Raw genomic sequence first — 16,299 nt, 5'->3', positions numbered from 1 at the left:
TAACTCTTTATCCCACTGTGAATGGTTCACTATGAGAGCCATTGTTATCCACAATTGTTGCCACCATATTATCATGGAGGAACCGAAGGATGTTCACAAATTTATCTGGGCAGCCGATTTTCAGAAGGACAGTCCACAGGGCAGTGCAATTTAAAGTGCTGAAGGCCTTAGTCAGGTCAATAAATGCCATATACAGGGGTTGGTTTTGCTCTCTGCATTTTTCTTAAAGCTGTCAAGCTCATTACTCACCTGATGATTGCTGCATATAGCTTACTGTGGCAAAGTATTGGAAGGCTCTAAATGCCTTTGAGATCTGGATCTCGCAACTCTGGGACCGAATAACAAGGGACAAAATGACGACCTATGTCCAAGAGAGCTGAACAGACAAAAAAACCACCACTTTTCCTGACCAACTTTTATTACATATGCAGTTTCTATAAAACAAGGTTATAGGCTTCTGAGAACACACAGCAACTTGTGGAATGAAACCTTTGCTTAAAAACCGAACTGACTCTAAAGCTAAGTGTAACTAGACATTGGGTGCTTGTGTGGGGCTGGCTGGGTTTGTTGAATATTGCTGGTTGAAGTGGAAACAATAAACTATTTTTTTCCCCAGGAGAGATTTCGCAAACTGCTGTGATTCACCAGTATGAGATAGAACCCCCCCTCTGAAAAAAGTAGCAAGACTTTGGAAGCCCCCCTAGTTCCAACCTGCTGAAGGGGAAATTTCAGGTCCACACTTTGCTGCTTCCAATCTGTGTGACATGTACAAATGTGGTCCCTTGCTCCTCAAAACCTATTCTTCCTGCCTCTTGCTTTGTCTTGCTGTCCTTCTGTGTACAGTAGCCATTGATTTGCTTACAGGGCTATCTGTCTAGCAGAGCTCTGCCCGGATTCTCCATGAAGTGTCTATATATCTCCTGTATCCCTTAGTCTACAGTTATCTGGATATCTGCTGCAGCTATCTGTCTGTCTGCAGCAGCTGTCTAGCCGTTTACCTCCGGCATCCATCAGCACGTAGGGTTGGCCCAGAATATTTATCGACAGCCTTCTCATTGGCTTCTCTCTTTACGGCAGCAGGTAGGGGAAGCAGCCCATATTTGGGGGGCTTTAAATAAACAAATAAGAGCAAGCCCTCTGCATTTGTGGCCAGCTCAAAAGAATTCATCATTAAAATGCATAAACAGTGTGTAAAAGGCATGAACCGCCAGGTGAAAACCTGTGGAGTGGATTTACCATATTTTTTGCACCATAACACTCACTTTTTTCCTCCTAAAAAGTAAGGGGAAATGTCTGTGCGTGTTATGGAGGGAATGCCTACGGGTGGCATGCCTACAGATTTTCCTCCTCTATAAACTACGTGCGTGTTATGGTCGGGTGCGTGTTATAGAGCGAAAAATACGGTATTTCTGCAACAGGGGAAGAGGGGTATGCATGGGAATGGAAGAGGAGATGTCATAATTAAAAGCTTTTCTTTTTTTCCAGAAAAGAAAGCTAGAGTGCAAGAGCGCCTCTCTGGACAGAAATAATGCAGGAACCTGCAGTACTGCCCCTTGCAGTCTGATCCTCTTTGCATCTTTCTTCAGAAGTAAAAACCCCACTGGGTTACATCGAGCCAAATTCTACATAGAGCCCCTCAAAGCATCCTTTTAATGGCACATACATGATGATTTGTGGCCATGGTGCTATCAGAGCAGTCACACGTGGATCCCACTTTCAATACAGCTTGCACCTGTGAAAGTTTTGGGATGGGGACTTGTAAAAGGGTAACAGAATATTGGGAAATGATATATAATGAATTGCAAAAAAAAGTTTAAAAAGTGCCTTTCCAACACTGCTTATTTCCAGTCAGTACACACATTCCCACCGAAATCCTGTAAATTTTTATGCCACAAATGTTCTCTTTTATTTTGTGTCACTTTTGCTTCACTGTTTCATTTATATATTTTCCACTGCTTTTATATCCCACTTTTTTCTCCATGGAGCTCCAGGTGGAGTACATAGTTCTCCCCGCTGCTCATTTAATCCGCACAACAACCCTGAGAGGTAGTTTAGGCTGAGAGGCAGTGACTTTCATGAGTGAGTCTGGATTCGAACCCTGGTTTCTCCTGGGTCCCAGCCCAACACTCCAACCACTGCACAACACTGGATCTCAAAACCGCACCTCAAAGCTCTCTAGTGAAAACATTTATAGCCAGCTCAACGTTTAAAGGCACTGCGGCGGCGTATGAGACGAAAACAAAATTAGACAGAACAAATTAAGAAACTCATTTTGTATCGACTGAAGTTTTGCAGCCCAGTTTACTCAGATCTCCCACTGATGGGGCTTACTCCCAGGAAAGTACACCCACGGTGTGAGACTTCTGGTTCTCATTTTGCAAATTCAGTCCAAATTGCAGTTAGCCCATTTGCTCACTAGATGGCATGTTTTCCTCTCTGTAGCCCCTGGAAATCTGCCTTGGAGATGGATAAAACCTGGAGGGGCCTGGATTGGGCCCCTGATCGTTTCCATTCCTGCATCTGGGCACCAAGTTTTAGTTTTATTTAATCAACAGAGGCTTGGTCCTCTTTTGTGATACCTTCCTCCTCCGTTACAGAATGCCCATTTCAACAAATCTTTCTGGAGAGGACAATTATCCCCTGCAAAAGATCACAACCAGACAAGAAGGGAAATCAACCCACCTTTTTATTTCCCCTCTCTCTTTTGGCAAAGCAGGAGATCCATGACACCAGCAACATATAGGAGGTGATGTTCGAAGGAACACGGCATATCACTTCTTTCTCCCACCTCCTTCACTTCTTTCTCCCACCTCCAGCACACAGGTGAGCAGGTGGTTGAAGCTACATAGGAAGCCATCCCTGCCATCAGTTTTCTCCCTCACTCCCATTCAAACGCCCTAGTTTGGGACAGCAAAATATGCAACCTGCCACCATCACTCCTTTGCTGCCTTTCGCCCTCAAAGCACCCTTCTCCTAACCCACAAAAGGCACGTCAAGGACCGATCTGTGGCTGCCGAAAACTACCTGCCGCACAAGCTCTTGGAGATCCTGCAAAGAGAAGGGGAGAGGTTGACTTCACAGCCAAACAGAGTTGAAGGACAGAGGCCCTTCCAATGTCTGGAGTTTCTGTGCAGGGCAATATGAACCCCACACCCCCGACTTCAGGAAAACCTCATCTCCAGTCTGGTTGGTGCCCTGCACATTTTGATTCCTAACTTTCCTTCCTGAAGAGCTAGAGACTTAGGCCTCATCTGCACTTTCGCTTGCCGGGCATTTGGACCATATGGTGGACCAATTAATTTCCTTGGGACCGTTGTTCCTTGCAAAAATCTGATATTGGCCACTGAATCAAAGCAAAATCCTTTTTTGGATTTTTCTGTGCATCTGAAAAGTTCTGATTCAGTGGATAAGACCAGATTTTCACAAGGAATAGCCGCAGAATGATGAGCAAAAGTTCTCAGACCCTCGGGGATTAATCGGTACACAATACGATCAATATATATATACGGTATATATAATAATTGAAAGCTCCCAAACTCTGGGGTCCCTTGCAAGCATGAGCCCTGATGCAATTGCTCCAAGGATGGTTTGGCTTCAGAGTTCAGCATCCTGTTATTGGGCAAATGATAGATTTTTGCCCAATAACAAATGCTGGAAATGTAATGAAACTGAAGGTACTTTCTATCACCTTTGGTGGACGTGCCCAAGGATTAAGGTCTTCTGGGAAATGATCTATAATGAAATTAAGAAGGTGCTTAAGTGTACCTTTCATAAGAAACCAGAGGCTTTTCTCCTGGACATGGTAGGCCAATTGGTGTCAAAGAAAGATAGGACGTTTTTTATGTATGCTACAACAGCAGCAAGAGTTTTACTAGCAAAGTATTGGAAGACACAAGAACTACCCACGCTGGAAGAGTGGCAGATGAAGGTGATTGACTATATGGGACTGGCAGAGATGACGGGCAGAATCCGTGACCAAGGGAAAGAGACGGTGGAAGAAGACTGGAAGAAATTTAAATTTTATCTTAAGAACTGTTGTAAAATTATTGAGTGTTAAAATGTCATGGGTAAGGTAAAGCAGATTTGCAGCGATAAATGATTGGATAAGAGAAAAAAGGTTAAAGAAAGTGAATTATAAGTAATTGAGATCAGGGGTTGCTGAAAAAGTTTAAAACAGGGATGCAGAAAAGGGAGGCATGGGGAAGTCGATGAAATTGGGTATAAGGAAAAAAGGTTATGAAATTATACATGTTTATATGTTTGTTTGTTTTTGTATTGTTATTTGTAATGTCCTATAATATATGTTGGAAAATCAATAAAATTTTTATTAAAAAAAAAAACAGAGTTCAGCATCCTGTTCTCATAGATGCCTATGGGAACTAGAATTAGTTACTCAGCCCTCACTTCCTGCTTGACCACCACTGTGACCCACAATGGATATTGTTGGTGAGGCTCATTTAGCAGCAACAAGAGACTGAGCCTTTAGCATTGTCAACCCAGTTCTGTGGAACTCTTTGCCACTAGAGATCCAGTGTTGCCTTTTTTAAAGGAAAATCGGCAAAAACAACACTATGGACATGGGTTGCCATACGTCCAGATTTTCCAGGACATTTTTTACAGATTTCTGCAGTCTGCTTCAGACTGCAGTATTCCGTGTTTGTCTGAGGAATTGTTATCTGCATTTCGGAATTTAACTTTTTTTCAAATGGTTTTTTAAAAAATATTGCATGGATTTATGTGCAGTTGTTGTTAACCACTTTGATGTTTTCTTTATTCAAGAGCTGTATATAAATATTTCTTTAAAAATAAATATGCCTCCCTGCTCTATTTTGTGACTTTTTTTGATTAAGTGCTGATTGTATTTTATTGAGAATACAATGTAGCGTTTTAGCTTACATTGCAAACTGCCAGGAGGTAGAATAAAATATTTAAAACGAGTAACTTAAAAGCAAACAAGAGGTAGGAAAAAAACACGCCGGTTTTCAGGGGGTGTCATGCTGTACTTGGGTCCTGGGTTCAAGTCTCGCTTCCACCTGGGACCCTCTGTGTGATCTAGGGTAAGTTGGTTTCCCTGCACTGTAGGTCCAAAATGGGAGAGGACTGAGCAGAATGCATGCATTAATGGAGACTGCAGGGCAGTTTGCCAAATAACAGGTATCATGGTGGTTATTATGAGTCATTCATTTCAAGGATTTATAGCCGCCTTCAAATCTTGAGATAAAAGCTTAAATCTGGCATCCATAAAAAGTGATTGAAACAAACTGCATTAAAAATATGCATGCAAATAATAACCAAATCATGGCAATAAACAGATAAACCAGCAGTGTCACATGATAAAATGACAGATAAAATTGGAAATAGACAACTGCTGTAAAAAAAATAAAAAAATCAAGTTGAGATCAGTTTGCATTGCTCATTAAAAGTCTGGGAAGTTTAAAATCTCTTAACTTGGTGCTTAAAATAAAAAAAAGGAAGGTGCTAAAAAGACGTCTCTGGGGGGCGTATTCTAAAAGTGGGCGCCACCAGCAATAAGGGGGTCCTCTCTCTGGTCACCACCCACCTCACAGGAGCCCCCAGAAAATTACCTCTGATCAGGATCATAATCCCCCCCTTTAAGATTGATAGGCTGTCCATTAATTGCATCCTCTGGATGGCTCACAATTTAAAAAAGACAAAAAGCAAAAAGATGTGCTCTGTTAGACTTATTCAGCTATTCACATAAGACTAACCCCAAACAAAACCATTCTCAAACATCACTAGAACCCTGCTCGAAATATATAGCCAGGTCCTTAATCCTTAGGCAGGTTTGCATGGGGGTAGCTGCAGGATTTATATAAACAATATAAACAAACAATAAATATCAGTGTTAGGTGACAACATCCTAGCAACAGGCGCGATTGTTGCTGCCGTGAATACTTCCCTGAGTTTCCCCAGAACACACATGGCAGGGTGATAATATTTACCTCTCGGATGTGCTTTAAACCAGCGCCTCTAATCCCAGAGCATCTATCCCTGGCATGTCCTAATGGCCTTCCTGGACAGGCCCAGTCATGTGCGGAATAACTTTAGTCAAATGCCTGGCCCTTTTCAAGGGGAGGGAAGGGGCCAGAATGAATCTCTCTCTCTCTCTCTCTCTCTCTCTCTCTCTCTCTCTCTCTCTCTCACCTTTTGCAGGAATACAGCAGCACCCATGCCAAGAGAAATGTGAAATAAACACAAGTTTAGTCTACGTGTTTAAAAACTTTAAAAACTGTTTCTGCTCAAAGGTGGGAAACATCAGCTGCAGGGTGAAAATCCCAACAGCTTGTGACTGTTTCTCCTGGGATGCTTGATAGTAGAAGGCAGTTCTCCAGGAGCCAGATGACAACATTGCCCCCGCAGGCAAAACCAGCTAAAGAATATAAGAAGATCAGAAGAGCCTGAAGCTGGATCAGGCCAATGGCCCATCTAGTCCGGCATCCTCTTCTCACAGTGGCCAACCCGATGCCCCAATGCTAAGCCCCAAAGCAGGACCCTTACGATACGATAATCTTTATTGCCATTGTCCCATACAGAACAACGAAATGGAAAAAATCTACATCAGACGTTCAAAAACACACAAGCCTGCTATCCCAGCCTGGTTAGCCCCTAAAAACTCTGATACCCCATAATTAAATACAATATACTCCCACAGAGACTCCTTACACTGCATTTAAAACCAAAATCGCATTTGGATAGAAACTGTTTCTCAGGCAGCTAGTCCTAGTCTTAATAACCCTGGACCTTCTTCCAGAAGGCAGAAGCTGAAAGAGATCATTTCCGGGGTGCGCACTATCCTGCGCTATCTCTGCAGCTTTCTTATGGCACCTGGAAGCATAGATTTGTTCCAAGGTGGGAAGAGTGCACCCAATTATTCTCTCCGCAGTCTTTACAACCCTGGACAGCATTGTTTTTCCCCTGACCGTGCAGCTCCCAAACCACACACACAGACCATAAGTGAATACACTCTGGACGGTACAATGGTAAAATGCCATCAACAGGTCATTTGGGAGATTGTTTTTCCAGAGGATTCTCAGAAAATAAAACCTCTGCTGTGCTCTCTTCATCAGGTCTTTACTGTTTTCTCCCCAGGTTAGGTCATCTCTCAACTCCATTCCCAGAAATCAAAACACCAAGACCTGTTCCACACACTTCCCCTCAATAATGAGTGGCTGAATATTCAATTTACAGTTCCTAAAGTTCACAATAATCTCTTTTGGCTTCACAACAGCAGGCTCTCCAACTGTCCCTGTTTTCCAGGGACGTCCGAGATTTAGAGAAGCCATCATGGTTTCTGATTTGATCCCAGAATGTCCCACTTTTTCTTAAAGGTAAAGGTAAAGGGACCCCTGACCATTAGGTCCAGTCGTGGCCGACTCTGGGGTTGCGGCACTCATCTCGCTTTACTGGCCGAGGGAGCCAGCATACAGCTTCCAGGTCACGTGGCCAGCATGACTAAGCTGCTCCTGGCCAACCAGAGCAGCACACATTTTCATCGAAGAAATGTTGGAGGTTATGGAGTTATCAGACCCCCGAGCCGTCTGAAGACAATCCTGTACAGTGGTACCTCTGGTTGCAAATGAGATCCATTCTGGAGGCCCGTTTGCAACATGAAAAGAATGCAACCTGCAGCGGCGTGCCTGCTCACGTGTGGGTTGCGATTCGTCGCTTCTGCACATGCGCGTTACGTCATTTCGCGCTTCTGCGCATGCGCACGTGGCGAAACCCAGAAGTAACCCTTTCCAGTACTTCCGGGTCGCCGCAGGACGTAACCTGAAAGAACATAACATGAAGCGGACGTAACATGAGGTGTGACTGTATAGGAAAGTGTTTTTTAATGTTTTTATATGTGTCAGAAGCTTCCCAGAGTGGCTGAGGCAACCCAGTAAAAGAGAAATAGTAAAATATTACCATTATGGAATTGGACGTCCCTATTTTCATCGGAGAAATGTTGGAGGGTATGGAAGAGTGCTGGATTTCGGTCAGCGTGGGCAGTTCACCTGCACTGAGGGGTTTGCTGAGGGGGCTCAAAATCACCATCATCATCAATCTATATTTATGTAGATCCCTACCTAGAAGATCCATTAAATCAACTGTACCAAAAAGGAATTATTGTAACTATTAAGAGGGAGGAGGTACCAAATTTTGTCCTCATGCATGATGCAATAGAATGAAAGTATGCCCCTGTTCGGAAGCACCGCTGCCTCCAATTGTGGAGGCAGAGAACAGCCCTTCTGGCTAGCGGCCATCGATAGCCCTCTCCTCCTCATGGATTTGTCTAATCCTCTTTTAAACCCATCCAAGACGGCGGCCATCACTGCCTCTTGTGGCAGGGAGTTCCACCGCTTCACAACGCGCTGTGTGAATAAGAAGTGGCAAGGGACTGCGGCAGCTTTTGCTAAGCTGGTTTCTCACCTGGGGCTGATGGGAGTTGTCATCCAAAACATCAGATGGGCGTCACATTGACAAATCCTGAACTATGGGATAGCCAGTACGTTTATCCAATTAGCAATGGGTTAGCAGTGGCCCGAGTAGAGAGGAACGGCAGAAATGTTCACTGCAGTTCCAAGCATGTTTTCTCAGGAGTTAGCCTCACTTTTTCAATGGGCCATACTCCCAGGAAAGTGCCATCTGTCACAGAAATGGCAGTGTGTAGTGAACCCTACAGAAGGGAGATGTTTATTTCGGAAGATATCCATCTACTAGAACAGACATTTGCCTCCTTAACAAATTAGAGGTTGAAGAGGGTTTGAGGGTTGTTTGGGGTTTTAGAAAATAAGAGAGAATATCTCATAAAAATGAGATACTGCAAGGGCTTGTCCACACCAGAATTCACACTGCATTCCTGCTTAATTTGCATAGTGTACATGGCATTACCCTCAAAAAACACTAGTCTTGATGCCTTCCCCCAGTAAATTCAAGTTTGCCCCATGCAGGGACAATCCCAAAAATGGGAGAGTTCCAAATTGCTCCATGTGGAGTTGCAAAGGATTTGTTTTGGTGTTGTTTGGTGTTGCCACTTTTTCCTGCTCCCCTTTCTGTGCCTGATACTTCCCAGTGCTTTCATTTCTTTTCAGAAATGCCCTGAGTTTTTCTTTTCTTTTGAAGCCTCAGATTCGTGCAAACAGATAAACTGTGCAAGCAAACATTTAAAATTTTGACTCCAGGTTTATTGGGAAGCAATCTGAAAAGCATGTGCTGCTGAAAATTTACAATTGCTTTCTTTTCTTTTCCAGTACGCTAGTAAAGGTGTGTCAGGAATTTACCGTAACACCATCTCTCTCTCTCTCTCTCTCTCTCTCTCTCTCTCTCTCTCTCTCTCTCTCTGCATATATGTGTGCATATCCATTTTTCTTTTGATGCCTGAGATTTGCACAAAACTGGAAAACTGCACGAGCAAAAAGCCCTAGCCATAGATATTCTTTCGAACCCCCAGATTTTCATAAAACCAGAAAATTGCACAAGCAAATTTACAATTGTCTGACTGTGCTTTTGCACACTTCATGGGTTAGGATATTTGGGGGGTTTTTTTGGGAAGGTGCAAGTGCACCTTTCTGCACGCAGGCTATCTGAATTTTATTGGCAGAACAGACTCAACAAATGAGACGATGGGGAAACACAGAAAGGAGTGCCTACTGGCACGAGTGGGAAAAACCTACATTGATCCTCATATACAGTACAAATTCAAATACGTGCAGGTGTGGACTCCTCTGGTCTGATTCAAATGGGGAAAGAGTGGATAAACAGCAAAAGAATGCTCAAGTGTGATCAAATTGATGCATTTAAATTTTTTATTTAAGATAATTGGTCAGCTCCTCTTCCGTCAACGCTTCCAGAGAAAAGAATAAAGCAACCACACACATTTAATTGCTTTGTATTATTGTAACAGACCACTGCAGATAAAACGTGTTGTGCACAGACATGGGAGCTTTGGGGTAACACAGAACACTTGGACGAAATGTTGTGAGATGAACATAAGGAAATCAACTGCCCCATATGCTTTGCTCTGCTGTTACTCCTCCTCTCGCTGCAGTCCTGAGTATTTCTGTCCAAAATCGATGCCCCCTTTTGACCGCCTTTGGGCTGTTCCTACAGGGCAGGATTTCACCTTTGAGGATCATGGTGGGAGTGCAGAGCGAGATTCCCAAGGATGCCTGGAGAGCAGTAATCCTACAAGGCTGTCCTGAGGTACTTCCAGGGCAAGACCACCTGCTCTGCAACTCTCCCTGCCTCTTTCTGCTTGCTTATCTCCCACATAAACATGCTGGTGGATGCTGGGATGTTAATGGAGTTTATTAGCCACCACCCGTCTTTGCAAGAGGCGAGCTCTCCTTTTGCAGCTTAACCCATAACAAAGTCAGCTGTGCGAAGGGGAGGAGGAAGAGGAAAGGGCAGGAGAAATATGTCCTGTTTATGTCTTGGGAACTCTGGGTTTCTCTTGACTGCCCAGTGCCACGGCATGCTCTCTCTCAAATACTGCTCAGTGTGAAATATCTTTGGGGCCAACTCTCAAATGCAAACTGTAGGTCTACCAGGCACTGTGAAAGTTCAGCTATGGAGGAGGATGAAGGAGCCTGCAGAAACACTTGTGGATATGGACCAATATTTGAGCGTTCAGTGAATAAAAATCTAGACTAGCCTCCCCCAACATGGTATTTTGCAGATGCTCAGGACTACAATTCCCACTGGGAGTTGTCGTTCAAAACAACTGGAGGGTACTAGGTCAGGGAAAGGTAAAGGGACCCCTGACCATTAGGTCCAGTCGTGGCCGACTCTGGGGTTGCGGCGCTCATATCACTTTACTGGCCGAGGGAGCAGGTGTACAGCTTCTGGGTCATGTGGCCAGCATGACTAAGCCGCTTCTGGCAAACCAGAGCAGCGCACGGAAATGCCGTTCACCTTTCCGCCAGAGTGGTACCTATTTATCTACTTGCACATTGACGTGCTTTCGAACTGCTAGGCTGGCAGGAGCAGGGATCGAGCAACGGGAGCTCACCCCATCGCGGGGATTCGAACTGCCGACCTTCTGATCAGCAAGTCCTAGGCTCTGTGGTTTAACCCACAGCGCCACCCATGTCCTAGGAAACTCGACATCAAAAGATCAAAAGCCATGGAGGAGAATCTAGGGGAGCAAATTTCAGTTCAGCTGGAGCACCCACCTTCCTTTGTGAGTAAACACTGAGCAATCAGAAGCTGCAATGTGGTTTATTTACTCAGAAATATATCCTCTAGGACTTGCTTTCAGGGAAATATGCATAGGATTGGACCCAAAGGGCGTGAGGAGGCCTACAAAACGGAAATGTTCCTTTGACCATAGCCCACCTGAGTAACAGTGACCTAGAGCAGTGGCTAAAGGGCTGTGTGCCTTTGAATAAGACGGTTCTGAGTTCAAAACTTAATTCTGCCATGAGCTCAGAGACAGACCATAGATAGGCTGCTACTCTATCAGTCTAAGTTCCCACCTACAAGATTGCAATGTTAATACTAGATTCCAAGCCAATAATGTGATTTCTTTAACGGGCATTTGGTATATGATTTGGATGAGACGCCCAACAAATAGGACGATAATTGGCTGGTTTGCTAGGATCACCCTTCTTAAAGATAGGTTTGACTATGCTAATATTCCACTGAGAAGGAAAGTGACCACTATTTATGTAAATAGAGGTGCAAGGATAGATACCCATCAATTGCAGGCTGCCTTATACACTTCTCCAATGATTCCAGCTTCCCATTTTTCAAAGTAGAGATTATTTCACAGATTTCACTAGGAGTCACAGGGTCCTACACTGGAAGACTTCCCTCTATATTAACAGTGGTGGCGGCGGGGCTATTATCTGAATATTGTTTCATAACAGGATCTTAGGCAATGAGTTCATTGAACAGCTCTCATAAATGGGTCTCCCAGGGACATAAGGGGATAAAGGCTGTTAATACTGCCCTACCTTGCCAGGCTGTTGTGCGGATCATTGAACTAATGGCATAGGAAGTCCTTTAAACTCTCTAACATGCCATGCAAAGCCTGTGAAATGCTATGCTGCTGTTTCAACAACGTCTGAGCCGCTTCCAAGCTACAAATAAAGCGAAGTTTGTGATGAACGTCATCTATAACCCGAGTGGTTTTATTTCTCTGGGTTCCACACCCCCTGACGATGGACGTGCTACAGATTCCTCATGACAAACTGTGGCTTCACCGAAAACCTCCTGCTGCTTCCAGACCCTCTTCAGATTATTATTTGCTCACAACGAATGTCCATGTCAGTGCAAGTTAAATAATAGACTCCAGTTGCTGAGATCCTTGGACAACCGACACTCTATAAATATAGATTACCCTATAGATTATGTGCCACTGGATAAGAAGAGGCCCAGCCGTTTCCCTGCAAAGTGTCAGAAGGGAGAATTATCCGCAGAAGGTGCTTTTAGGGTGGCTGGGTTAATCCACTGTCCCCTATTTCCTTCTTTGCGACTCTTAACATCCAGTTTCTAAGGCTTTGCCGATGCATTTGCAGCCCTGAATTTAGCTTCCAGCTAAACAGATTGGCTTTACGCACAGGTGTAGCATGAGGTGTGTTGGTTTAGGGCCTTGTGCCATTTATAGGTAGTAAATGAGGTATTTTGAGAGGTATAATTTTATCCCAGCACAAGAGATGATGATGATGATGATGATGATGATGATGATGATGATGATAATAATAATAATAATAATAATAATAATAATAATAATAATAATAATAATTTATACCCTGCCCTCCCCAGCCAAGACTGGGCTCAGGGCGGCTAACACCAGGTATAAAAACAATTGATTGAAATACAACTTATAAAACAAGATTAAAATACAACATTAAAATGCAGCCTCAATTTCAGTAGAAACTCAAGTCAAAAACATTTTGGGGGGATAAAAACGTCAAGTCTTCACCAAGGCCAACTATCCAGACTGGTCCTACGTGGGCCAGAAAAAAGCCAGGGAAGTCCCCAAATAGGAGTTCCATCACAGAAGGAGAAAGGAAAAAGGAAAGAGGGGGAGGGGGAAGGGATCAAGTTGATTCCAAGCCAAAGGCCAGATGGTAGGAAGTCTTTCTTCGCGCAGCACAAAGTTACACTGTGGAACTCCCTGCCACAGGAGGCAGCAATGGCCGCCAACCCAGATGGCTTTAAAAGAGGATGGGACAAATTCGTAGAGGACGAGAGGGCTATCAATGGCTACTAGCCAGCATAGCTCTGCTCTGTCTCCACGGCTGGAGGCAGCACAGCTTCTAAACACCCGTTGCTGGAAACCGCATGAGGGAAGAGTGCACTTGTGTTCAAATCCTGCTCTGTGATCTCACACAGGCATCTAGTTGGCCCCTGTGAGAACAGGACGCAAGACTCCATGGGCCGTGGGTCTCATCCAGCGGGCTCTTCCTTTCTTCTGCATGCCAAGCAGATGCTCCACCACCGAGCCAGGGCCCTCTATGTGCCACCAGACTACAGCTCCCATCATCCTTGACCACTGACTCTGCCAGCCTGGACTGATGGGGTTTGGAATGCAAGAGCTAAGTGCCACAGGTCCCCCACATGTAAAGGTAAAGGGACCCCTGACCATTAGGTCCAGTCATAGCCGACTCTGGGGTTGTGGCGCTCATCTCGCTTTACTGGCCGAGGGAGGTGGCGTACAGCTTCTGGGTCATGTGGCCAGCATGATGAAGCCGCTTCTGGCGAACCAGAGCAGCGCACGGAAACACCGTTTACCTTCCCGCCGGAGTGGTACCTATTGATCTACTTGCACTGGTGTGCTTTCGAACTGCTAGGTGGGCAGGAGCAGGGACCGAGCAACGGGAGCTCACCCCGTTGCGGGGATTCGAACCCTGACCTACTGATCGGCAAGTCCTAGGCTCTGTGGCAAGTCCTAGGCACCATCCGCATCCCTCCCCCACATGCAGTGGCGTAGCGTGGGTTGTCAGCACCCGGGGCAAGGCAAGTAATTTGCGCCCCCTAACCCGTGGATTTTAGCAGGGGGCAGAGAGCTGCGAGTGCGAGCGCGCGCCCCCCAGATGTTGCGCCTGGTGCGGCTGGCCCCCCTGCACCCCCCATGCTACGCCACTGCCCACATGTACCAAGAGTTTAAAAAGTGGAGGACAGAGGTCCTTTGCTACTGGACTCCACTTCGCTTGAAAAGGTTTGCTTGTTGTTCCACCTTTCTAGGAGAAAATCAAACTCAAGTGGCTTATGATGCAAGTGACTGCTTTGGAATAAAATTAGGGTACTATCAGCTTTCACAGAGGTGGCTCTGGTTTTTTAGAGGAGTCACAAAATCCACCCGGGATTGTCAGTATTTGCATGTTGATGGAAGGAGAGAAGGAAGCTTCTTCCGCCCAGGTATTAGGTGCGCCCAGGGAGTCTCGGCCGGCTAGTCCGTCGGTGATCTTCTCTCTGGAGCAATTTCCCCCTCGGGCGATCCGCCAGCCCAGCCCAGCCGGCCCCCTGCCATTTATCACTCCCTTTGACGTGTTGTTAGCAAATGGGGATCTCTCGGCTGCTGGGGGTGGGGAAGAGGAGGAGGAAGGGGTCAGTCTTGTTTCTACTGCCACTTGTTGCAAAGGGGGGGGGGAGGAGTAGGAGGAAGAGGAGGGCGAAAAACAGGACCCCCCCTCCGCCCGCCCCTCCGATCTCGCCCACAAGGCGCAGGATCCGAATCCAGAGAAATATTTCGGACGCATCTGACACATGCCTCGAGGGGGGTGGGAGGAGGGGGAGGGGCAGACCCCCAACAACCCTCCCCGGACCAACCCCCAACGCCAGCGCTGAGGTCTCGATTAAAATTACATTCAGGCGGCCAGGCGGTCGCCCTCCCTCCCTCGCTTCCCCCACACACGCCACCCCCCCGTCGAGTTTGAGTCCATTTTTTCGCCCAGCGCGGCCAGGTGCGCAACGGAGAGGCGAAGGATGGGCGAAAACACCCGCGTCGCCACCAAATCCGCCCTGGTAAGCGGCGCCGGGTCAGCACCCCTCGTACCCCCCCGGGGGGGCGGGCGGCGATTCGGTCCCGGACTCCCCACCGCGCGGGTGGAGTTTGGAAGGAGTTTGTTTGCTTGTTTTAACGGGTGGGAGGGGGAAGCGAGCGTCGGGTTACTGGGAAAGCCAACTTCTGGTGGGCTTCACGTGTGTGTGTGTCCCCCCCCCGTCTCCAGCCTCTCCCAGTTTAATTCTTTTGACGGGGGGGGTGGAGGGAAGGTTTTCCCCCGCTTTCCTTGTGAAGTTTCCGCGCGCGCGCTTCTCGACGGCACCGTGGGTGGGTCCCCAAGCGGACGCTCCCGGGCGGCTTCCTTCCTTCCTGACCCCCCCCCCTCGGTCAGTCCCACGCCCTGGGCTCCTTCCCCTTCCCACCCCGGGGCCCTTCGGGGACCATCTTCCCTTTCCTCCGCCCTCCCTTCTCCCCCCCCTCCCGCCCCGTCTCCTTTTCTTCCTCCTCGGCTCCTTCGTCCTTTCTTCCTTCTGACGCCCCCCCTCTCCGTTTATTTCTTTCTCTCTCTCTCTTTCCAGGCTGCCGCCGCCTTCTCCTCGCCGTCGGCGTCGTCGGCTCCGTCGTGCTCGCCGGGGCGCGGCGCGGGCGCCGCCGGGGGGCTCCGGCTGGAGGCGGTGATGGAGAACCTGCAGCGGGCGCAGGCGGCGCGCCTCGAGGAGAAGCTGCGCCGCGCCCAGGCAGCCCCGGCCCGGAGCAGCCCCGCCGGCGGCCCCCACCCCCAGGCGCTCCCGGCCGGGCAGCCGCCTCCGTTGCGCGCCTCGCAGCCGCCGCCTCCGCACCCCGCCGCCGCCGGAGCCTGCCCGACGGCCACCCCGCTGGCGCTGCGCCCCTTCCCGGCCGCCGGGCGCTGCGCGGGGCTGCTGCCCTCGGGGCGAGCGCTCCCTCTCCCTCCGCCGCGCCCCGCGCCGGATCCGGCCGCTGTCCGCCGCCGCCCCGAGCAAGAGGAGGAGGAGGAGGGCGGTGGCGGCGAGGAGGACGACGACGAGGAGGAAGACGACGAGGAGGAAGCGGAGGACGACGAGCCGGACGACGAGGACCGAGGCGCAGCCGCCGCCGCCGCGCCCCGACACGCGCCGCGCCTCGCCTCGCCGCCGCTGCCCCCGGCGCCGCAGCAGCCCCACGAGTGGACCTACGAAGAGCAGTTCAAGCAGGTAGGCAGCAGGAACCTCAAATCTCGGTGTTATTAACCCCCCCATGCAAGTGTGCGCCCCTCGACGGGACCCCCCAAGCTGCTCTAAAAAGGACTCCTCCCTCGCATCCCAGTTGCGCCCTCAGATCTCCTC

The 16,299-nt window shown here is 47.8% G+C and overlaps 2 protein-coding genes across 2 annotated transcripts in view; one reads left to right on the top strand and one right to left on the bottom strand.

The window, feature by feature from the left end:
- The window catches only part of RPP25L (ribonuclease P/MRP subunit p25 like), a 190,466-nt gene that overhangs the window by 62,268 nt on the left and 111,899 nt on the right, over positions 1-16,299 (bottom strand). The window lies entirely within an intron of this gene.
- The window catches only part of ARID3C (AT-rich interaction domain 3C), a 113,521-nt gene continuing 111,876 nt past the window's right edge, over positions 14,655-16,299 (top strand). The window contains exons 1-2 of the mRNA XM_053408666.1: positions 14,655-14,976; positions 15,535-16,167. Of these exons, the coding sequence (XP_053264641.1) occupies positions 14,938-14,976; positions 15,535-16,167 (672 nt within the window). The 5' untranslated portion in view covers positions 14,655-14,937. The remainder of the gene's footprint in view (positions 14,977-15,534; positions 16,168-16,299) is intronic.

Source organism: Podarcis raffonei, chromosome 11, assembly GCF_027172205.1.
Source record: "Podarcis raffonei isolate rPodRaf1 chromosome 11, rPodRaf1.pri, whole genome shotgun sequence".
Lineage (NCBI taxonomy): Eukaryota > Metazoa > Chordata > Lepidosauria > Squamata > Lacertidae > Podarcis > Podarcis raffonei.
This window is presented reverse-complemented; position numbering and strand designations above follow the sequence as displayed.